This window comes from Hydra vulgaris, chromosome 12, assembly GCF_038396675.1.
Source record: "Hydra vulgaris chromosome 12, alternate assembly HydraT2T_AEP".
In the NCBI taxonomy this organism is placed as follows: Eukaryota; Metazoa; Cnidaria; class Hydrozoa; order Anthoathecata; family Hydridae; genus Hydra; species Hydra vulgaris.
Window position 1 is genome coordinate 69,918,914 of NC_088931.1, and position 26,087 is coordinate 69,945,000.

A 26,087-nucleotide genomic window follows, 5' to 3' on the forward strand; every position below is an offset into this window, starting at 1 on the left:
AGGCTTTGACATTAGACAAAACTTTTTTACAATAGTTTCTAGCAATAGTAAACAGACGTCTGTTTTCTGGAGAATTGTTTTGGCAATAGATACAGAAGTTATGGTTATAATTGGAAACTACAGTAGCACAATGAAAGGAAAACCATGAAGAGTGAGGCTTGACTTAAAATTGTTGAGAGGAAATACAATATTCCATGCCAGCTTGTATCCAAGAATTTACATAAGAAGCCCATTTGTCAGCAGAAAGACAAAAGATTTCTACCCAAAGACCATCACAAAAAAAATTACGGAAAGAATCCTAGTCAGCTTTAAGGAGGTTGTAAGAGGTAAAATGATAGGGGGATTCTGATGATGAAGAAGAATAAGATAACAGTTTTTGAGAGATCAAACCATGATCAGAACCACCTAAGGGTGAATGTGGAGAAACTAAACACTGACTAGGATCAGAAACAAGATGTAAGTCAAGTAGGTAAGGTAAATGGTATGGATTGTGTGGATAGCCAGCTGAAAAGTTGACTATTTGTGTTAGAAATTGAGACAGGTGAAAGTTGTGAGCCTAAAAACCTTCAGAGTCACTGACACTAGAACCAAGCCATTCAAAGTGATGAACATTAAAGCAACTAACAGCAGCAATATTGGCCAAAGGATGAAGAAAGAGGGCTTTATCAATTTGGAAAAACTACTTTGAAGACCATGAACTTTAGTGATAGATTAAAAGAACTTGGTGATGACGATGGTTTTTTGTGTTTTATAGTTTTTGTACTTTTTTACTCATTTTTGGGGTGTGAAGCTGGTCAATGGATAAAATCTGTTTACCCCTTAAGTCTTTGCGTGAGAGGCAAAAATTGTAGAAGGCAGTATCCAGCAGTAGACACAACTAAGAGTCCCAAGGCTCTTAGTTAAATAAAGAGTGTATAATAATTGGGGTGTGCTAAGTCAGAGTTGGCTTGCTTAAGAAAGGGTATCATACAAGGCAAAAGGACATGTAGTAGGTTGTACTGGGTTAAATGTTACCAGTATCAGGAAAACGTAACTTAACTAGTAGACAAAACATGTACAAATTAAAATAGTCACTAAATTAAATTAGAATAGCTTAAAAAACAAAAACAATAGTTCTTTATAATTTTTTATGCTCTGCATACATGCAAAAATAAAATTAGAATAGCTCAAAAAACAAAAACAATAGTTCTACAAAAAAATTTTATGCTCTGCATCCATGCAAAAATAAATTATAAAGATATCTATGCTCAATAGTAGTGTAAAAACTGTAGTGGTAGTGAAAAAAGGTGTAGTGAAAAAACTTTTTTTTTGAAATATAGACATTTTAAGATATATTATTAAAAAAATTTTACCATAACTTCAAAATAAATTACCAAAATGGGGTAAAGGGGGGAGTTATTAACAATAGTCATAACTATTAAACACAACATATTTTTGTTAAAATTCAAAAACTGCCATTAAATTTTTATCTATTTCAAAATTATAATTGAAAAAAAAATTAGTTTATTAGAGATTTTTTAAAGAGGGACGTTAGCCAAGGAGGTGGGGGGGGGGGGGAGTATTGAGTTTTGTTTTTTTTGTTTACTATCCTTATTTGCCACATTTATAGCGGGATTAAAATATAAAAAATTTTGGCTTAACCCTTTCAAAAAAATAAAAAAACTATACGAAGATTAGACCTGCAAAACGAGCCTTTTATGGATTATGGACCCAGTTAAATATATATTAAAATATAAATTCATGAAGATCAAAAAAGTTAAGAAATATAATACTCATTTTTAAAATATTAAAATTATATAATCATCTGTTTTTTTGTATTGTTTTTAGGTAAGAGTTCACGGTGATGGCAACCTGCTCGGATAAAACCATCTCTTAAATCATGTCCATAGACAGCAGCACAAGCTCTTGTTGTTTGTTTAACAGCCTGCTTAACAACCATAGGATTCACCTTAAAATCAACTATTATCTCAGTAGTAAAGCTACATGTTTGAATTGGCTCAAACACATTATGAGTCCTCTTGGACTCATAACATAACTAAGTGAGATTCTCAAACAGATGCGTCTCCTTCGTTGAAACCTGAAACCTCTTCTGATCTGTACAATACGATCCACTGCAAAAACCTGTTCTTCAGATTTAGACCTGCAAAGCAAAGTGGCTAGAATAGCTTCACTGTGAGAAAACCAGGCTCCTGATATGACATATTTTTCAACAATATTCCTGGTAATCTGGTTTTGCATTTTTACTAATCTTAAGGCTTCTAAAACATGTCTTGGAACCTCAATAAAAAACCAACTCACTTTTATATCAAACCACATTGGATAGTAAACACCAACAGCATATTCAACTAAACGACTTAAAGTAATAAAGTTTTGCCCAGAGAGTCCATGAACTGATACCCAAATTTGCATCAGTCTATTTGCAATGGTCAACCATCTGCTGTGATTAACAGGACCACACGCAATCTTTATAAAATCTGTAGGTATGTTACCTGAATGTATAGCCAAAATCATTTTATACCCATAGAGCTGATCAGTTGAAAGATCATCAAGCACATTTTGATTTAATTCAATTGGTCTTTTACCAATGGTTCTTGTTGGAAATGCCTGAGCTAATGGAAGTAATGTAGCACAACTAAATAGTTTACCCACGACTCCGCTGAACCCATTACATTATTAGCTCATTAGTATGCAGCATACATATAATCCATGTTAACTTTTTATTTTAAAGATCCTCTATTCTTTTTATAGCCCCACATAATCTTCCAGTGTTAGTAGCTGTAGAGTCTGCTCCAATATACTGTAAATTTATATCAAATTTTTTACACCAATCTGCTATAGGTTTAGCTATCATTAACGCAGATTTTTTGCCTACTCCAGGCATAAGAGGAGAGAAATGGAACACACATTTTTCACCTGGTTTACTAGTGACAGGGTAGAAGTCCATTTTTATTGTCTTAGAATAGAATTTTAATGTTGTTTTATCTTGATTTAAAATTTTTTCTTTAACCTTGATTATTAAAAAGAATTTAATTGTTTTTACTGTCAAAAAACAATGCGCCAATTTCTTCTGACTGACACAACTGTAAATCTTCTGTCTGGAGCTTTTCCAATACTTTTTTCTTTTCCCATTGAATTTTGTGATGGTCAATGAATAGTCAGTTTATTATCTTTTTCATTAACAATCCCAAGATCTATAAAAACTGCAGAAGAAATAGCAGCAGCTTCTCTGTTACTTGTTCCGTATCTTAAAACTGTTTAAGCAAGAAGAGGAAAGTGATTTGTATTGATGACAGATTGCTTTATTCCATCGTCAATTTTGGTGTCTCTAAACTGGTTTGAAAATTCATTTGCTTTCTTAATCACATCTACCTCTATTTCTTCATTAAAAAAACTTGTTATTACTTAACTCTACTTTCTTCTCCTCTAACTTTTTAAACATTAAAGCTTTTTCTTTTCTTTTGCATTGCCTAGCTAGCCGAGTATGTTCTTTTTTATCTCAACATACCAAATACATTGGTATTTGGTACACACTTTTCATTCCAACTTTCAATCTCTGAGCTCTGATAAACTTCAGCTCCAATTCATGAATTTTTAAACTTAATGAACAATTACAGATCAGAAGAATAGCACAATGAGAACATTTTGGGTCAGAACAAATTGGATCTTCCTTGCATTTAATACTATGTTGCAACGAAGAATATCAAATAACGCGTCAAATTCATTATACAACTTATCCTTTTGAGTATTTTTCACTCTTCCCTAAACAGTTTAAGTAACTCTGTTCCATTCTTTTTCAATTCTCTGAACTATATAGTGATTAGGTTGAATTTGAATATTGATATTCACTTTTTTATACTTTGCAACAACCTAAATAAAAAATATATACTTAAAATAGCTATAATAATGAAAGACTAAAAAAAAGATATATTATATAATAATTTTCTTAAAATATTAGACTTAGCTAAATTTACAAGACAATTTTTTGGCAGCTTCGTGAACAATTTCTTTTGACAAATACTGAAGATTGATGTCTAAGGACTCCATTTTTAACAACAGTAATTGTAAAACATTTCTGAGGGTTGGTAATTTAGAGGGTAACAAATCAGCACCACGACCAATAAATTCTTAAAATTTTATGCTGCCTTGGCAACAATTACTACAAGTCCTTTTTATTTTATTCATAACATGTATTAATCTATAAAAATTATATATTTATATAATTTTATATATATATATATATATATATGTATATATATATATATATATATATATATATATATATATATATATATATATATATATATATATATATATGAATATATATATATATATATATATATATATATATATATATATATATATATGAATATATATATATATATATATATATACATATATATAATAAATATAAAATTTAAATTTTTTGTGATTCTTTAAATCATAATAATTAGCAAAAATACATAAACATATTACAAAAGTTAACTAGTTATCCTAAAATTGAATTTAATTATTTTTATCCCTAAACTTATTTATAATTCTACTTAAAATAACTCTTTAATCTTTGCACATCAGAATCTAGAAAACACTTAATATAATTTTAAAGGTAAACAATGCATAATTTACAGAAAATAACTTTACAGACCATTAAAATTAGAGTTAAAGATTTTTGTTATTTTATGAAAATATTTAATATTGTTTTTATAGTAAAATATTTGTTTTGATAATATAAAAATTAATTTAGTATTTAAAAAATAAGTGTTAATAATTTAATTTATTTAAATCTGTATTTTGTTTTTTATGCAATGTTTCCGTTTATTTTTCTTCCGAATAAAATAGTAACTTTATTTAATTTAATCCTTATAAAATATTTAAAACTTCATTTTGATAATTTATTTTGAAGATATGGAGAGAAAAATTTTTTTTTAATCTTAAAATGTCTATAGACATCTGAAAGTAATATTTTTATTTTCAATTTCAAAAAAAAGTTTTTTCACTACACCCTTATGCTCAAATGTGCTATGATTACAACAACAGGTTTTAATACTAGACATAAAAAAAATTGTATTTGAAAACTGACTTTATCTCAGAGCTTCCAATCAGTAAATTCTAAAAAATAAGATGAAATGGTTGAGTTATATTGAAAAGAAGTAAACGTGCATTAAGTTCATCCCAAGTATGGATTTAACCCAAAAAAGTTAACCTTTAAATATTGAAACATGTATACCTTTTGTCCCTTGAAATAAGTAATCTGGAGCATTTTAATGCAAATGATTTTTTACAATGTCTCTTAAGAGATATAACAAAAATTAAGTAAAGTTTATAAGTGATTTATCCTATTAAATCTAAAAACGACAATTTTTATCTATCAGATCTTTTTTTCTTACTTTATTTTTATTTATTTTTGCTGCGTAACTATTTTATTACATGAGAGATTGGGGTAAGAGGGGGGTTGAAATTGGTCTTAAACAACTCATGGTACCCTTTTACTAATAAACAGACATTCAAAAAATGAAAATGGGAATATAGATAGATTTTAGACAATAAAATTGATAAACTTAGTAAATTTTTTTGCATTTTTTAACTGTGCTCTTACAATGACATCAATACTTTAAACAATTTAATAGGGATTAATTAATGCTAAAAAGTAGTGAGTACTTTACTGTAAATTTTACTGCAATACATTTTATTTATAAAAGAAATATGTGTGAAAAAATCAGAACTCCTTAATTGATTTATAATTTGAGTAAAAAATCCAAAACTTTAAAATTCAGTATATTCTTCTTAAAATCAGGTGCATTTTCAATTTCATTTTGTTGTCGCTGGTCAGAATTTTACAATATTCCTGAGTAAGCTTTATATCTTTCACTGCTACATAACTTGTGATATTGACAGTTTAAACAAAATCCTATGCAAATTAAAAATTCTTATCAGAGTCCTAAAGTTCAGGATCAATTTCAAGCCATGTGTAGTCAATGTCAAGGATAGTAAAGAATTTAAATAAGTGCGAAAGAATTCGGTGAAGTTACTTGGCAAAACAGGTTTCTTAAGTTGTAAAACTCAGGTACATTTGATTTGCAAGACAACAGACAGTTGGCCATTTTAGATTTTGGATTATTGCTAAGCTTATCAGAAAACAGGCTTCTCAGTACAGTCTATGCAGCATCACCAAGTAGAAGGTTTACACTGAACAACTTTTTAATTAAGTTAACAGATTATTATTGATTGCATCCCAGCCAATAGAAGCAGAGATAAAGTGAGGAATATAAAAAATAAATAGGAACCTGCAGAGCTTCTTTAGACTGAGTATAGTCTCTTCATCCAGTTCTAACTGTCTGCAAAATGCCAAAGCTTCTAGACTATATTATTGCAAATATTATTTCAAATATATATATATATATATTCCAAAAGAACAAAATCTAGCCATGTAAAAAGTGCCAGGTTTTCTTCACAATATTTTTCCTGATGGAGTGGTCTCCAAAAAATATATCACAGCAGTTAATATCTGATAATCATAGCAGTTAGCAAAACTTGCTAACTGCTGTGATTGTCAGAGAGTAAGTTATTAGACTCAAGATGAGGTGTTAGAAAGTTGTTGATCAAAGACTCAAAGACCTTGCTAATTACAGATAGATGACTAATCGGACAATAATTGAAGGGGTCAGAATGTTGTCCAAAGTTTTGAAAAACTGATGCCATTTTCAAGCAGGCAGGAAAACACTTATTATATAGTTTAGAAAGAAATGAAGAGAGCTCTGGAGAACACTTTTTTATGACTTTAACAGGAATGTTGACCTTATAACAGCCACAGCTAACAAAGTGCAAATATCAATGGCCTTCATACTTTCTACATTCTTCTCTCCATAATAATCTCTGTAGAATAAGTGCAGAGTTAAAACTTGATCTTTATTAGGCAACATTAGGAGCCTGAAAAAGACAGTTCTTTGCAGACTTTAGTGCCTATACCATGTTGAAACCACTCTGAACATTCATGCTTTAAAACTGTATAAGTTGATCCAAAAATTGTTTTGATATAATTTTGCTTTGTTGAAGGAGGCACTTTAGTGAGCTTTATACAGTGTATATAGTTATATGTTTAGTGTTAAACTGCAAAAAATTAACATCATCAATCAAGTCACATAAACAAAATTTAATAATATTATTTTATTTATTAGAGAAATCACATATAAAAAATTTATCAATTATATTAAAGGTCTAAAATCTATATTTATAGGCAGATTTTATCATAAGTTGTTAAAAACCATTTTAAAACCCCTTTGAGCTCTCCTATTTGTATATATTATTGGAGAAGAAAAAAATTAGGTGAGTGACTTTACTAATTTATTATTGCTCTGTTCTTTAAGAACATTAAACACTCTATTTGTAGAATACACTAACATAATTGCTGAAACATTTTTCAGCAATTATGTTAAGAACTTTCTCAATTTCTTGATTTTTTCATATCCATTGTTTTGTAGATTCCAATATGCTTTCTATATAAATGCCGTTTTAAATTTTTTCTTTGCACTAATTATAAAACTACAGATAACATCATCATTTTTTATTTGACAATTAAAGCATTTTTTATCCTTTTTTTTTTTTAAATGATTAAATACTGCTGATTTGGTTTTGTCATCCATTTTATTTTGATTAAAATATTTTATTTGGTTTATATGGTTAACTAAAGAATTAATTTATTGTATGATACTTTAAAGCAGTCTAAAGCAGTGTTAAATGAATTTAAATTATTGCAAATCATTTATATAGAGTGTTTTTAAGATGATAAACAAAAAGCATTTGATTTATATTTTCTTTAGCAATACTTTTTTTCTGTTCAAATGTGTTTAAAAAATTTAAAAAGTGTCAAGAATCTCACTTGGTTCCCCTAAATATTCTCCAATTCGATCATTGAAATTACTAATTTCTATTGAAAGAAGCTATTCATCATTAAATATTAAGATAAAGGATCTGGAGCCAGTTCTGGCTCCTCATAAAATGATCAGTCTACCTCTAGGCAGACTTAAAGCAACCCACACCCTTATTTTTATCAAGAAATTTCATGAATTGTTTGATCTATCCCTGTTTAATGTGCGCAGGGAGGAAAGTGATTTTCTCTCACTTAACTAAAGTTTCTACCAATAAAGTCTTTCTTAACATATTAGTTTACTTGGTCTCAACTGTCCCACATACAGAGTAACATAAGCATTTGTTTGATGAGAAAATTCACCATTTTAAAGTCAACAAAAATGATATATTTATGATTGAGATTAAACACTATCTTCTCTAAAACAAACTTAATTTCTCCATATGTTTCTTTTAGAGATATTGAATGGCTGAGAAGAAGAGCCATACAACTTTTTATTATGTAACAATACATATTTTAAATCATGCTTAGTGGTTTATGGTTTGTATTCTTCAATGCTAAGTTTATTAAGAAGCCTACTGACATCTCAGCAGTAAACAAGTTCTGCTTCTTTTGTGAAGAAAGAAAGAAACAATCATGCCAACTCGATAAATCAATTTACTAACGCCATCCTCTAGAAGGTTCTACTTTTTTTAGTTAAAAAGCCAGTTTACAAATGTTCAGTTTACAAAATAGCAGTCTTCTACTTGATCATTGGGCTCCAGTTATATCATTGGTACAGCAAACTTCTTCTAGATCTTTTAGCCACCATCTTAAATGTTCTATAAATTGTTACAATTTGATGTAGAAATGATGTTTATTTTCTAAACATTTAAAAATTTGTAAATCAGTGTAATAATTAAAACTTTAACAGACTATAAAAATATATATTTAACAGACTTTAAAAACATATTTTTTAGCTCATTTTAATTTATGTTTTATTAGCATTACAATCAAAACGAAATATTGTTTTTTGCATTGATTTTCTTTTAAAAAGTTAGAACAGGGGAGTCAGTTGCTTGGAAAAACAATATTTATCTGAAATGAAATATTTGATAAATAAAAAAAATAATACAAATAAATGTTTTTTTAAACAAAAAAATATTAAAACCTGGCCATCAACAAAGTTATCATTTTCTGTTAGAGAATAACTAAAAAAAAACTTTTTGATATAGTCGTTTCCACAACCCTGAAGTGCAATACCATTAACAGTTGTTACCTTTTCAAATTGAACCTAAACATTAAAAAATAATTTTAAACAAAGCAAGTAATTATAATATGCAGTAAATTATAAAAATATAATAATAGAAGATAAATAGTTAAAATAGTATTTCTTTCTATTTTTCTCATTTATGCTTGGTATATATTTTACTTAATTGCTCAAAAATATATTTTAAAGAAAATATCTTTTACCAAACTTTACCTTTCTCGGAATATAAAACCTACTTTGCATTTTATTATAAAAAGATTTATATTTTATTATAAATAAACTGATTATAAATATCATATTTTATACAAATTTTATAAAACAGGCTTTAATACAATAGTTACAAAAGTAAAAACATTAGTTTTTAGGGTAACTTTAATAACTTTAGTACTTTAATTAAATAAATAAGAACTAATAGTTTGTAAGAGCTTTATTGAAACCCAATAAAATGGAGGAAAATGGTACAAACTATTAAACGGCTTTAATATTTTATTAAAAACATATTGTTAAATATTTCCATAAAAAATGGTGCTAACATTAATAATGACAAAGGTTAGACTGATCTAATAACACATATGAATCGTATTGTTTTTCAGAGTTTTTTTGGAACCAAAGTTGTAGAAGAAAGAAACATCACAAAATATAACAAACAATATACAATAACAAAATATAACAAACAAGCAACAATTTGTAGATTCACCATTTTCAAGATTCACTTAGCAAAAGTTTCCTTTTTATTGAAAGATTCAAAAACTTTGTTAACAATTACATTTTTTAAAAGTCTATCTAGTAGTTATTATTATAAACAAGTGAAAAACCAAAATTTTGGCATCGGTTCAAATTGAAATTTAGACCGAAACCAAAACAGAACTTTGATCAGCCATAATTATACACTAAATAAAAAAATAAATTCATCTATATACAACTATATTTATAATAAATAATGAACCGCAATTCAAAAAATAATTGACCTTAATTCGACATGGCATTACACCCACTTCATTTTAGGATTGAATTTAGCAACTTTAAAATTATTATGAAAAAAAAACTATATATATATATATATAAATACATATATATATATATATATATATATATATATATATATATATATATATATATATATATATATTATATATATATATATACATATATACATATATATATATATATATATATATATACATACATATATATATATATGCATATATATATATACATATACATATACATATACATACATATATATATATATATATATATATATATATATATATATATATATATATATATATATATATATATATATATATATATACATTTACATATATATATATATATATATATATATATATATATATATATATATATATATATATCTTTTACAAATATTCATGATCTTCAAAGTAACTTGTCATTGTTGAATCTTGCAAAATTCACCATACCTTTGCTCTTTGTAGATTTAAATTCATGTCTTTTATCTTTATATATCAAAGTTGAATTCTATTTTTTATTCACAAAAACTGTAATGCTTGGCCTGGGCATATACTTATTTATCAATACACCTTTTTTCAAAAAGATTCAAACCTGATTTATCCTCAAATCAGGTTTGAATCCATTGATTTTTTCAATTTTAAAAAAAACCCTGGAGATCGCTCTGACTTCTTTAACTATTATTCAATCAGACTTTTGCTATTATTAGAAAAGTCTTGAGACTTACTAAATAATAATAAAAATTAATATTAACAAAATTTTTAATATCTTATCTTAAGTCAAACAATCTAATTTCCAAAAATTGATACAGTTTTTTTACTACTGACTTGTTGTTTTTTTAAATGTATTTTTGTGTTAACTCACCTTCCCAAGGCCAAGAAGACTACTACAGTCAAGACTCAAATTAGTACTTCAGAAACACAGGAAATACTTTACTAGAAAAAGTAACCAAAAGAAATTTTATTCAGCTGTATTTCATTTCCTTTTATGTCATTCAAATCCTTTTATTGAATAATATTGTAAAACAAGCAATTCAAAAAAGCTATTTGAATATATAGTTATGGCTATTGGTCATAATTTTTTTAACTGAGTTATTTAAAGGTTTTAACTAGAAATTATTAATTCTGAGCTAGAAAGGAATTTTAAAAAATTTTACAACCAGATGCCATTCCTGTCATTACCTGTTTTGAAATTTTTATTTTGTTGCTAACACTAGGTTTACAAACCTTTGTCCAAAGTTTTAACTTAATTTTGGAATCAGAAATATTTTTATTCACTTTCCAGTTAAGTTGCTCTCATGACAATTAAAGAGCCTTATCTTAAAAACAACTGTTAAAAAACAAATGTTAATAATAAAATAATTAACTTATTTACAAAATTGAAAGTTGGCTAAAACAAAATTAAAATCTTTAAATACTATCTTTTTTTATGTTAATTCGACAAAAATTTTAAAATATTGTAATATTGAAATATGCCGGTGTGCCATGCTAGACAAGAATAAAATGAGGATAGAAAACTAGGAAAGAATAATTTCAGAATAGAATGTTTTATGATAGAAATAAAGAAATTTTGAAAAGAAACTTGAAATACTTTCTAAGAAAGAATATTTTTTAATAAACGTAAACAACTTGCTTGGAAAGAATTTTATTTAATAAATGCGAAAAACTTGCTAGGAAAGAATTTTATTTAATAAATCTAAAAAACTTGCTACAACAGAATTTTATTTCATTAATCCAAAAAAACTTGCTAGGACAGAATTACCATTTATAATAAAAGTGAATCACTGATGAATGATTCAGAAATTTCAGATAATCTTTATTATTTCACAAAGATGGTGGTGTTTTTTCATATAAAAAATAATATATTTTTATTAAAAGATAAATGCTTTATTTAAAAAATATATAATAGTAGTTTGTTTTTTTATTTATAAATAAGTTATTGATGTTTTTATTTTGTCCGATAACTTCCGCATCACCCGTTAAAAGGCAAGGCTTAAAAGGGCTGATATTCTAAACCTGCTTTGTACATCAATTTGGAATTAACTGGTTTACTCATAGTTTAGCATTTTGTTGCGTTAGAATAAATATTTTGAAGGGCTTTATGCAGTAAACTAATTTAATAAAAAAATGCAACTAAGATTTGTGCAAATAGAATATTATATAGTAAATTTGAGATATTTTATTAATAAAATATTTTGAATTTTAAATGAATTTTTCTGATCGAACCAAAATTAAAGCGATTATAATTATTTAACATTTATTCAATTAAAAATCATAACTGTAATTACCAAATTGCGCGCAAATTCTTTCTTAAAATTTCTTTGCTAGCACGTTTTTAAAATTTCTTTTCTAAAATTTCTTTGCTAGTATGTTTTTCCAATTTTCTTTGCTAGAAAAAAAATGACTTTTACTTGTGCGATTTCTATCCTAAAAAAATCTTTGCTAGCAAGTTTTTCATTTTTCTTTGCCAGAAAGGATATATGTATTTTTTTCTTCTTTTCTATCCTTCAATTATTCTATCCTAAAAAGTAATCATGTTTTTTTCTATCATAGCAAGAATTTTCATGTTTCTTTCCTAGAAAGGCTTTCCTGAATTCTTGTCTAGAACCGGCCACCGAAATGCCAAGCATTTGACACAAACAAAGAAAACTAGAACTCTGTTTTTCATAATTTAAATGCTGAAGATTATAACTAATTTTTATGCAAAAATACTTTATTAAAGCCAACATAAACATTTTTGTATCATTTTTATACAAAATGTTGTTAAATGTTTCAAAAGTTATAAAAAAATCATTCAAACTTTGTGTTAGAAAATTGTCTAGAAGATACATAGTTAAAAAAATGCTGAATTTATGAAAGAGTTAAAATTAGTTATAAAATGTTATAAAATTATAAAATTACGTTATAAAATTACGTCAGAGTTTAACTGTGATCCACGAAAAATATCTTTCTTCTCTCAACAAATTAATGAGATAAACTGCAAATTGGCTGTGGTATATCAACAACTAGCATCAAGACACAGAACAATCGCTCAATGTTTACAACTATACATAATTACCCAATGTAAAAAAGATCTTTCACACTTAGATTTGTAAATGTTTACATATGTATATTTTACAAATGAATTCAAAATTAATATTCTCTTTGGCATAACATCGACAGTGTTTAATTTATGCTTAATTTCATATTTCCTTGATATAAGCGCAAATTTTCTCTGAGTTAATATGTTATAGGGTAATACCATGTAGTAATTTCTGTAGTGCTGATGAATGTGCACGATAAAGTTGTTTCCAGGGCCCAAGTCACCAGGGACGAAGGATAGGGTAATCATGATCATGCTTTCCAGACAAACTGGAGTTCTGAAAATTTTAGAATTTGTGTAGTCATGATAAACATGTGTTAAATTGTTTCCAGGGCAGACAACCAAATTGTCCATGAGGCTCGGGCGCCAGAGGTCATGCCTTACTTTTTTTTTTTTTTTTTAATTTTCTGACTTAAATAAAGTAAAGATAACTTTGAAATTATTATTTTTGTTTGTTTGTACTAAATAAAAAGTATTATCCAAATATTTTAAGAAAGTTTGCTTATAAGAATTTTGATTCGCAAGTATAGAAATTAAAAACAGTCATCCTTCTAAAATAATGACTTTAACAGAGTTTTACATTGTATAATTTTAAACTTTTGAAATGAAAAAAAACTTGATACTTTTTAATGCTAAAATGGTTACACCAAGTTGTTTAACTTTTTAAAATCCAAAAGTAAAAAAAAAACATCCTGCCATAACATTACATCAATAAAAAGAAAACTATCAACTTTTAAAATCATTATTTTAACTGATGTTTAATTATAAAATGTTAACACTGAGTTGTTTTATTAAATAAGAGCTATTAACAGTAACAAAAAAAAAACATGTCATTACATTAGTCTAGAAGAAATTTATTACCTATTAAATTCATCATTAATATTTTTACATTAACAAATTTATTAAAATTAAACAACCTTTTTAAAGAGTGTAAAAAATTATCTTTTACATTCAAAAAAATAAAAGAAATCAATCACTGTTTAGTTTTCCATAACCATTAGTTTTCAATTTTCAATTGCTATAATTATATTAATTACTATTGTTTTTTTATTTTTAATTTAATCTGAACTGCAACTTAGTAATTAGTTTTACAATAAGAATGGATTTGTGTGATTTTGGAAAACTGTCAAATGATACTTGTCATTAACTACTTTGTTGTAGAAATATTGATCTAAAGAGATTTGATTGTTATAGAGAAGACGATAGAGAAGAATTAATTTAGAGTTCTGGAATAACAGATGACAAAATTTTAGCAATCTGCCATCATTATGAAAAGATTTAAAAAGTAGAACAATTCCTGGAAATAGGAGCTATCATCAATTTACCCCAGAATTTATAGATACTATTAGTTTTAAATGAACAAGTGAATATGTTAATATAACAAACATATTTTCTTTTTATGGTTTTAAAACTTCTCAAACTAACCAGCAAATTAACATTGATGGATTGAAAATTGGTTTGTTTATTCTGTGTAAATACTGTGTTGATACATTTCATTGGATTGGTATGATAAATGAAATTTATTGTATTGAAATTTTTTTATGATGATGGTATATTGTTAAAATTTGTCATCTGTTAAAGATGTTATGGCAACGTTTATGAATCCACACAACCCTTTTAACAAACTTTTCTGACCATCTAGAGATGATTATTGGGTTTAAACATATTTTATAAAATTTGTACCATTGATGCACCTGTTACAATAACTGACACAATATTTTTTTTTATTTTATTTTGTAAATAAATAAATAAAACAGAACTAGTATAAACCTAAAAAAGTTATCTTTGCTCTGTTAAAAAATTTTTTTTAGAGAAAATAAGTAAAATAAAGGCATGGCCTCTGGTGCCCCAGGTTCATAGATTCTTTGGTAGTCTACCCTGGAAACAATTTTAACACATGTTTATAAAGACTATACAAATCCAAAAATTTCAGAGCTCTAGTTTGTCTGGAAAGTAGTAAAAAATCTATTGCAAGTTTCCTCTAAAAAAAAAGTGGGGCACATGACCCAGCCCTCCCTCCCCTTGTGTTTTGGTCACTGGAAACAATTTTAATATGTAATTTATCAGCGCTTCAGAAATTCCAAAAGTTTCAGAGCTCTAGCTAGTCTGGAAGATAGAGAAAAATCAATTGTAATATTTCACGACAAAAAAGTGAGCTCCATGCCCCGTTCCATGTTATATTTTCTGAAAGATCAATGAATATAGAACGACACATAAAAAAATTTTTTTAATATCATCAAGGCCACATGATTTTCTTGGGCATTAAAAACAGATGTATAAAAAATTGCCTAAATTCGACATGGAACTACCCTTTATCACTCTATTCTAATATTGTAAGGATGTTACACAGCATTTAGCACTTTTTTATTTATTGAAACATATAAGGAAAGTACAATATTAGAGAAAACAAAAAGAAACAATACAACTTTTTTTTTTATTCTAAATATTTTTAAACTTACAATCACCATACAATTCTTTAATAAAAACTCTTTCCTTAACATTTGAAGAATCAGAGAAATACAATAGGTGAGCAGGACAATAGAAAAATACCATTATTGCAATGTTCCTATAAAATCTCTCTTTAAGCTCTTCAAGACATTACCGATGTTTTTGGGGAAGAAATCTAGGTGAAAACGCAACATATAAATCTTGAATTTTTCAATAAGCTTTGCAATCAATTGTTTGCAATTAGGGTCATTGTGATTACCTTGGAATCCATAAACAACATCACAAAATGCACACCAAGCTTCTTTATTTTTGTAATTGCTCTTTTAAGCTTTTCTGACTTCAACATTGCTTTTATTTGGGATCCAATAAATATACTATCTTTGATATTTGCCTTTATTAGCTTCAAAAACATGAGAAAAATATATTGTAAAGCTTCTCCTCCAAAAAAAAGTTTTTACAAACTGTTTTATCAATACTAGTTAAATATGTAGTTGGAGTAATAAGATTTTTGAACTTTTTTGTAATGATTATCATTAGCGACAGTTAATTAAAGATATTTATTTCCATTTGAAATAAATATTTAAACTCTGTTAATAAATATCCTTAAAACTCTGTTTTGAGATATCTATAAACAGTTGCTATTGTGAAAATCTAATCTAAATCTCTGATTAAATCATCTAACTTAATCTGATTTGAAAAGTGAGGCTGAAAAGTCATTATTGCTACAAAAGCTTCCTCTTCACTAACTAACTCATGAGATAAAATACTCATTGCACCTTCCTTCATAAAAGTATGAAAAACATACAGCTACAACATATAGCAACACATAATAACAACATATAACAACTTCAACATATACATAAACAACAGTAGCATATGATTGAGAAGCACACTTACATTTTGTGGAAATTGTGGTACTGGTAGACTATCATCATGTAGAACCGGTGCTGTAGATGATGGTATGTCTGGATATTGAAGAGCTTCTACCCTTTTGGCTTTTTTATATTTCATAATATCAATCATACAAAAGTAACAGTCATAGTAATAGTTCTTTGCCTTTCTCCTTACTCTGAGAATGACAAAAGGATATGTCTTAAGTAGCTTAACATGCTTTTAAAATCTATTCCTTACATATTTTTGCATCCACATATATGTATTAACAATCTGTCTTGTAACCCACTAATTTTCTTTCCTCATACAAGCCTAGGCTGCAAGGGAAGCACACAAACAATCTTCCATGAAAGAAATTTATTACCTATTAAATTCATCGATGACATTTTTACATTAACAAATTTAAAACTAACTTATAAATTTGTTATTAAATTACCCACTAATTTCTGTTGATATGTGGGCTCCCAGTTGCTGGTTGGCATTTAAAACACAATTTTGAAATGATCCATGATACGGAAGAAAACATTTTTGGAATTAGCAGAGAGAATTGATAAATAATAAAAAATCTAATGTGGGCAAAAATTTTGTAAAAATTTATAGCATTGTTTTATCAAAGCGTGATCCATCCTCTGCAATTACTTTTTAGAAATTATCCAAACTATGTTATGGTCAAATTCTTGTAGTATAGAAAATAAAAACATTGGCATCATTTGTATAATTCATTGCATGTCATTTTGATAACAATACATTAATATTAGAAGTGGACTAATTAGAGCAAAGTATTAGGATTCTTCATTTTAATTAATACAATATTTAATTAGTGTAACTTGAAGAACAAAAAGAAATTTGAAATGATTCTTTTTCTAATAAATCAATAGTTGACACTAAATTTTGATTCTAAAGCTAAACTAGCCAAAACAGGTTGTAAAATAAATTCTTTGTACCTATTCCCAAAAAGGAGTCATCTAAAATTTTTAAGTAAAAAAAAACTTCTTATTAAATATATCTATACAATTTCATTTTAATCTTTGAATTCATTGCTTTATTCAATATTACTAAAAAATCTCCTCAACATATTTTTGTTAGCACTGAGTTTATTTAGTTGATTTATAATAAAAATATCCAGACATTAAGAAACACATTTTAGTTTTATTTTAGTGCACATATTAACATGCATTTACAATTTATTAGTATTACCTTAACTAAAGTTATTAATATGATAAATGCTTTAAACCCAAAAGAAGCGTATTTTCATAGAAATTTTAAAAATGGTATTTGTTTGTAATAAAAATAAGTACTTTTTGTATTATTGCTGAGAAACATTTTGTTAAAATTTTTTTTTAAGTCTTTAGCATTTTTTTACATAATTTTTTTTGTCAATAAATTTTAAGTAAAAATATTTATCTTTTCTAAAATCTCTATGAAAATACGCTTCTTTTGAGACCGAGGTTGACATACTTTTGAATAACTTTTTTTTCGACAATATTAGGGACTTTACCTTAAATACTAAAGATTTGAACCCAAATATCTTTACAAATTGACGTGATGGTGAAAAATGGTTTGCATATTTGAAATCAGCATATTTAATTTGTTTTAAAAAACCACCTAGTTAACAAGATATACACAATAAAATTTTATTTGTTTATCAGTGTAATTTATGTATAAAGACAGTGAACTAATAAAATGGCTGTATTGTAGTTATATACGCCTGCATTTAAAACTTGCAAAACAGGTATGGAGTCCTTATCTTGAGAAGATATGAAAATATTAAAAAATATTTTAAAATAAGTAACAAAATCTGTACCTGAACTGCGTCATCTATCATACAACGAAAGTCTAACTAAAATTAGTCGACTTACTTTTTAGTTAATAAAAATTAGCTATCATTTTAGTCTAACTAAAATCAGTCAATTAACATTTTAACTAAAATTAATAAGTCGACTAACTTTTTAGTCTAACTACAAATAGCCTATGTATTTTTAGTCTAACGAGAAAATTTTTTTTTTAAATTTTTTGTTTTTAGGTGCATCAAGAAGACCTAATAGTCTTTTCTCAGAGCAACGCAGAAGAGCATTTAAATAGTAAGTTCACAATCCTTCCTTATCAAAGCCCCAAAATAAGCCCAGTGCTCGCTTCGAACTCAATTGTAATACCACAATCTACAAATATTTATTGTTTTGTCCACTCCCTCTGACTATTCTAACCCCCAACAGCTACAATTAAACAGGGGAAAGTACCGACATCAAGCGGCTGCAGAATATGTGGCGAAAGAGTTGGTAAGCAAATTAACAAGATATTGTTTTCAATATGAAGGAGTACAACCCAATAGGTAACATGTGCAAGTGTCCATCTTTAACTAAAATTTGAGTACCAATAATTGGATAACCAAAGTTCAATTTATTTATTTAAATAACTAATTGATTAAACTAATTTTTAACAAACTGTCTAAACTATATCTGGATTTTTTTAATTGCGGGAACGTATAAGCTAGTGAGCCACTGCATGAATTGCTTATCTTTTATCCATCTGGACAAAGATATTTTGTATACGGCATCGTCTGGACCACTTAGGCACTAATTTTTGTACAGACATTTTTTTAATTTAAAAATAATGTATTTCACTTATGTTGTTGACACGCCTATAATGAGTTGCTGCTGTTAAACTAAATGAATTAAAACTAAATTAAGATTGTTTAATTTTACCCGCTTTTACTCTATTCTCTAAAAATAACTTCATAAAAACAGTTTTACATTTTTCCATGAAATTATCTTTCTAATAAAAAAGATATTCTGTAAATACTACCCACCTCTTAGGAGATCTGTTAGATTTAGTAAAAGTTGCAAAACTAGCCCCACCCTATTCTTTGTTGTATAATATAAAGATGTAAAAAATAAAACAATATAATTTGTTTTTAAAATAACTGTTTATTCAAGATGCAACTAGCTTTATTGTTTATAACACAAAGAGTTCAAATATTAAAATTAAGAATATTTATTTAAGAACAATATAATAATTAAAAACTAAGTATTACAAGAAGATACTTCGGTATTACATTTATTAAACTTTAAACTAAATTAAAAAATTCAAAATTTTTGTACAAAAACATCAACATTTGAAAACATTCAGTTGTCATTCTGTTTCGATTTGCATACAAATTATTTTATGTAATCACTGATTTCTTTTTTTAAATCTAAACTTACATTTTTATCACTATCATTTTAGGAGTCATCATCTTCATCGTAAAATGATAACTTAAATTTTTTTGATTTTATTGTCACCATTTTAACTGGAACTATTTCACAAAATTTTTTGTCAGATAAAAATCTGGCAAAAATTCCTTTGCACATTTTAATTTTTTTCTCTCCTACTTTTCGAAGAACTGAAAACTTTTATAATTTGGATCCAAAAAAATTGGCACATAATAAAAACAAGTTATTCTCTAATTCATTTGAATCATTGTAAGTTTGAAAAGATTCTAACAAATGCAAATTATAGCATAGTTAAAGGAGGAGTTTCACTTTTTTTTCACTTAGTTGCTTATCAAGGTACTTCATACTTGGAATAAATAAAGAACATGTTGCATAAGTATCACTCAAAAATGAAACACTTACTTGATTAAAGCTTGCTAATGCATTTACCGTTTCTTTTAAGTTAACAAATTCGTCTTCGTAGAGCAAATATTTTCTCATATCTTTGTATTGTTGTTTTTATTTAAATTAAATTTAAATAAAAACAACAATACAAGTAAAAGATATTTTTAATTAAAGAATTTTTTAATTAAAAATATCTTTTACGTAGGAGTGAAGTTTAAGCATTCTTTCTGCCATTAGAATCGTGGAGTGTTAACAAGTTTTCAGATCTTGAATCAAATAAAGAATGTGATTTCTTTCAACACCTTGTTATATTTGACTTTTTTTTAATAAATCATTAAGTTGAGTAAAATGATTGAAAGATGTCCTTTTTTCAAATAAAAAAGAATTTAGACAAACTATTCTTATTCACCTTCTTCAACTAAATCTATGACATGTTATACAAGTAATTGCAAAACATACTCCATGCACTTTATTCGTTAAATGTTTAAACTAAATTTTAAAAAATTTTGACAGTTGTGTAAAAAGCTGGCGTTGTCGGATACTACATCCATTACTTTATCATCCAGTTGGAAGTTTTCAAGTATTTTTAGCAAAACCTAAAATTATATGCATCATGGAGCCCAAATTTATAATAGAGTATACAAAGTTCAAACAAAAAGTGATGAAATTGGTTTTGTCAAAAACGAAATTTGCAGTTACTGTTATGTAACTGCAGTTACTGGTATGTAACTGCAGTTACTGGTATGTAACTGCAGTTACTGGTATGTAACTGCAGTTACTGGTATGTAACTGCAGTTACTGGTATGTAACTGCAGTTACTGGTATGTAACTGCAGTTACTGGTATGTAACTGCAGTTACTGGTATGTAACTGCAGTTACTGGTATGTAACTGCAGTTACTGGTATGTAACTGCAGTTACTGGTATGTAACTGCAGTTACTGGTATGTAACTGCAGTTACTGGTATGTAAATTTTGAAACGATATCCACTCATCAATAGTAATAGATAAAGCTTTAATTGACAATAACTTGGACTTCAAAAGTTTTCAATATAACTTCAAAACTTTTTCTCAATATAAATTAGTTAAAAGTGATCGTAACTTTTTTCGGCAAGGCACTTTGTACTTTTGATATAAACAAAAAGCAAATTTTTCAAAGGAATTACTTTCTACCAACATAAATGGAAGACACCAATAATATATAGTAGAAGACTTCTATTATTCTTATGGCTATTTGTTTTTTATCACTCATGTTTCATTTCTTTTTCGGCGTTACTATTTTGTGATCATGTTCAAGATGGTAATCTAGTATATTTTTCGATGTTTTACTTGAGTGCCTTTTAGATCTGCATCTATTACTTTTGCTGCATACCCATTTTGATGTTTCCTCTTTAATTGAGTAATATTCATATGCAGTTTTAGTCGCTTCTTCAATGGGCTGTGCATCAATTTCAGTTTCTTTTTGACTGGATAAAAAAAGGGCTTTGTTCTTGTAAGGTCTTTCTTTTATCCAGCCTTATCTTAATAAGGTCTTACTTTTTTCCGAACTTTTTTTTCTAAGGTCTTTCTTTTTTCAAACCTTGTCTTTAAATTGGATATTGAAGTGGTGTGTTCAATAGAAGAAAACACATTATTGTTTGAAATAATTTAATAATTCAATTTCTTATAATAAGTTTATGGCTATTGTTTAGAAGAACTGTTTATCTAGTATAAAGCAGGAAACCAATACTTCGAGATTTTAATGAAGACATTTCATAAAATTTGTTGTGAATTAAATCAGTTAGAGAAATTCATTAAAATTCATTTAAATTTGAGAAATTTCAAAAATATCTATAATTTGTGACAATTAAGTAATAAATATGTTTTGTTTGTATCTAGTATTTCCCCCAATTTTTTTTTTTGAATTAAATAACAATCGGTTTTTTAATCAGTCAAAAACAGCTGATACTTAATACCGAATAAATAATTAGTTAACACTACTTAAATTTTAAAAGAAAAACAAAAGGAATAGTATAACAAGATATATATTCAATTAAACAATATAAATATAATAAAAAACTTCAAATGTCTAATTTATACAATCTAACTGTCATCGCTGTAAACATCTGCAATAATATGAGTGTAAAAATAAATAACTTAAAAATTATTACATCAAAAAAATGAATGAAGATGCTATATATAGAAAATCCGGAAAGAGTTTTGCACCAAACACATTTTTTAAAAGTATAGAACCATTTATTTTTTATAAATTGATTTTACATAAATGTTTTTTATAATATATAACTCACTTCAATTATAAATTGAAAACACTTTCTCCAAAAATCTTAAAAACAAACCAAAAAATTGATGCTCTTTAGGGGCTGTCTATTAATTACATCAACAAAGTAGGAGAAAGGAGGGTTGATTGTTGGCAAGTGGAGGGGGAGAAGTCAAGACAAGTTGATGTCAACAATGTTAATTAAAAAGAAACTAAATTACTTAAAAATTTAAAATTAGGCGGCGATTTCAGTCCTGTGTTACACACTTGCTCACCTTTCAGTATTTTAATAAAGTTACTTACATTCCTACTTTTTAAAGATTGTGCTGTGCTTTAAAAAAATCGGATACATGCAGAACTAAATAAGCACGCACAAGATATTTACTTGTAACTCTATTATTTTTTTAAAGTTGTTGTTGGTTAGTTGGCTGTGCAAACAAAAAAGATTTAAGTAAGTACATAGTCTACATTTTTGCTTATAATTAATGTTTAATTTAACTCATTTGTGTGTGTTTGACACGGAGTTTTTCAAAGCAGATTTAGCACACTTGGCTTTTTCATCATTCTCTATATATTTTTGACCACACTACAAGTTATTCTTAAATCTTTATAATCTGATGATACCTGCTTAATTGGTAATAGGATCTAAAACTTTTATATCAGATAATAACTCTTCGTGTCTGCATACCTAGCAGCCTAGTAGTAAAAGCGTAAAACCTAGATGCCCGGCAGTTGTAACACACATGCGTTTTAAAAAAAATTCACCAGCAACCTAATGTCATACTTCGTAATAAAGGCTGGGTACTTAGATATGAAAATACTACATGCCAGGCAGCTAACTAAGTTTTTTTCTTTCTTATGTAATAACTTCTGGGTTGATCAAAAAACTGCACACTAGGCAGTAAACTTAGTTATTATTTTTCTTATATAATAAATACTAGCTTGTTAAAATACGAAAAAACTACATACCAGGCAGTAAACTCAATTATTATTTTACTTAAATAAAAATATCTCCAAACTAAAAGCAAATTCGCGCAATCATATTTCAACTGCCAGGCATGTAGGTTTTACCTTTTTCGAATTTCTTAAAAAAGAAATGTTGAAAAGATATATAATTTTTTAATATCTAAAACTTTTTAAATATTTATAACTTTTAAGTAAATATCATTTAAAAGATATATACTTCATTAAATATTTATATACTGTTACTTTTCAAGTCGATTTTGTTGAAAATATATATACTCAATGTAATGTATTGTCTTCTTACTTATTATAAGTAAAAAATTGCTTTAGTATTTGTTTGATATTTATTTCTATATAAATTGTTACAACTAAATTTATATCTGCATTTTTAAAATCTGCATTAAAATCTGCATTTTTCAGTACTTAGGGTCATTCCCATTTTTTCAGCACGATCAGCACTTTTGTGCCCCATATTAGAATATTATTGCTATCAGTTTGCACAAAACGAAGATCATCAAAACATTGACTGATTCTTTTATGAAAAACGTGTAAATCTAAATCTTTCAAATGGTGTGTTCATCGTAGTTAATATAGAGCTATCTTTATCCAGTAGAATCTACAAATAACTGTTATTTGCGTCTAGCTTAGTAAAATTGTTTGCACCACAAAGTCTAGTTGGTATTTCTTCCAAAGTAGGTAATTGATGTTCTCTTTTTATAGCTTTATTTAAGTTTTTATTTTAATTTTTTATTCTTTTTTTTTTGCAATTCACTTCCCCAAGGCAAAGAAGGCCACTACGGATGAGGAGGCTACTTGTGATTATAACCTTCTCCTAATTCTATATCTCTGAAACACAAACCTTGATCAACAAAGCCCCTGTGCGGAGAAACAAGTTGAGTGCAGTACTACCAGGAACATGGCGGGAATCGAACTCGGAATCTCTCGCTTATGAAGCAAGCGCTCTACCACTACATCATTACTCATATAAGTCTCTGCATACTGCATATAACTGCATATTAGATCCAGATAGAGTCTTAGTTGTCCGTTTGGTTTTTCCATGACTAGTAGTCAGTTTATTAGTGAGAACCCATTCTGTTGGTTCATTTACTCTTGTTATTACTCCGGTTTTCTCCATTTTATTGAGTATTTTTCTTCTTCAGATTTATTTGACATTGCTGCTTTTAAATACAACACTATAGATTGTTTCCATTTTTTCCATGTAACAACAATATTGGATTCATTGAAGTCCAATATTGTTGATACATGGGAAAAATGGAAGGTAATATGTGTTCCATTTTCTTTTTTCTTTTTACAGACTTTTTTATAGATTTATAGAGCACTTTCAAAAATCTTTTTGTAATATTCTTCAGTCCACTTCTGGTACTATGTAATGTTTCACCTTCTTACATATTATAAGTAAGAGAATTCCTTTAATATTTGTTTGATATTTATTTCTGTATCCATATATTAAATTGTTACAACTAATTATTTTATTAACTGTGTCGTTATTTCAACCAAAATTGAGTTTAGCGCTACAGCCTTTAAATTATAATTCCTCGTGCTGCATTAGTTTCTTAGGGAATAATTTAACAATCGCTTTCCGGGAAACTCTCCAAAAGAAATTATTCTGCAAACTCTACTCGTTATTTTGAATGATTGTTAGAAATTACTGTCCAGAGAGAATTAGTTGCATAACAATCATTGCACTCTGTTCCTTTTTGTTAACAAATTATACTTTTGATGATGAATAAATTTTGTTAAAAAACAGGTTCCTTTTTAACTAATAGCTCCTCCGAATTTAAACATTTAAAATTTTCTATGTGTGTGCTGTTAGTAGTTTAAATATGTACAATAAACTATAGATAATAATAGCCCTAGCCTCACCGCCTCCATCTAATTCACAATAAAATCTTTCAGTCACTTCAGTTTCAAACTGCTAAAAGATTTTATTGTGAATTAAATGAACTTTCAGTTCATTTAATTCACAATAAAATCTTTTAGCAGTTAGCGAATCAGCTGTATTGATTGTCTGACAGTAAGTCATTTGACTTACTGTCAGACAATCAATAAGATGTGAGAAACTTGTTAATTAAAGACTCAAAGTCTTGCTAATAACAGAAAGAAGACTGATTAGACACTAACTGAAGGGGTCAGAATGTTATTCAGAGTTTTTGAAAATTGGAACAATGGATGCCACTTTCTAGCAGGCAGGAAAAAGAGACTCAGTCAAGCACTTATAAAATAGTTTAGAGAGAATTGAAGAGAGTTCTGAAAAACAATTTTGTAAGACTATGAATGTTGTCTGGACCACAAGCCGTAGAAGAGTTTAATTAAGATAAGACGTCATTAATAAATGCATTCAAAAATAGGCTGGACACCCTCCAGACCAGTTGCTACAGTCGCTTATCAATGGATGGGCTACTTTGTGTGAGACAATAATGCTCACATTGCAGCTTATTATAACTAACTAATATCATTTTGTCACAACTTCATTGAGATGTTAGCCAAATTCTAACTAAATTTAATCAATATCTAAATATTTATAGATAAAGTCTATAAAAAGTTTTGAGAATTACAAAATTTGTAACATATTTGACTTGTAAAATGGTATGGCAAAATTAAAAAAAAAAAACATATTTTTTCGCGCAGCAACCTGGTTTGTCAAAGTTGGTGTTTTGGAATTTATGAGAAGATTGTAACCAAAATAAAGTAACCTCTTTGACTGTAGTGGCCCTCTCAGCCTTGGGGAGGTGAATT

At 27.2% G+C, this 26,087-nt stretch overlaps 1 protein-coding gene across 1 annotated transcript in view; it reads right to left on the minus strand.

Annotated features, from left to right (window-relative positions):
• The window catches only part of LOC136088969 (receptor-type tyrosine-protein phosphatase alpha-like), a 107,205-nt gene that overhangs the window by 69,647 nt on the left and 11,471 nt on the right, over positions 1–26,087 (minus strand). Inside the window, exon 3 of the mRNA XM_065814260.1 lies at positions 9,012–9,134. Within this exon, the coding sequence (XP_065670332.1) occupies positions 9,012–9,134 (123 nt within the window). The remainder of the gene's footprint in view (positions 1–9,011; positions 9,135–26,087) is intronic.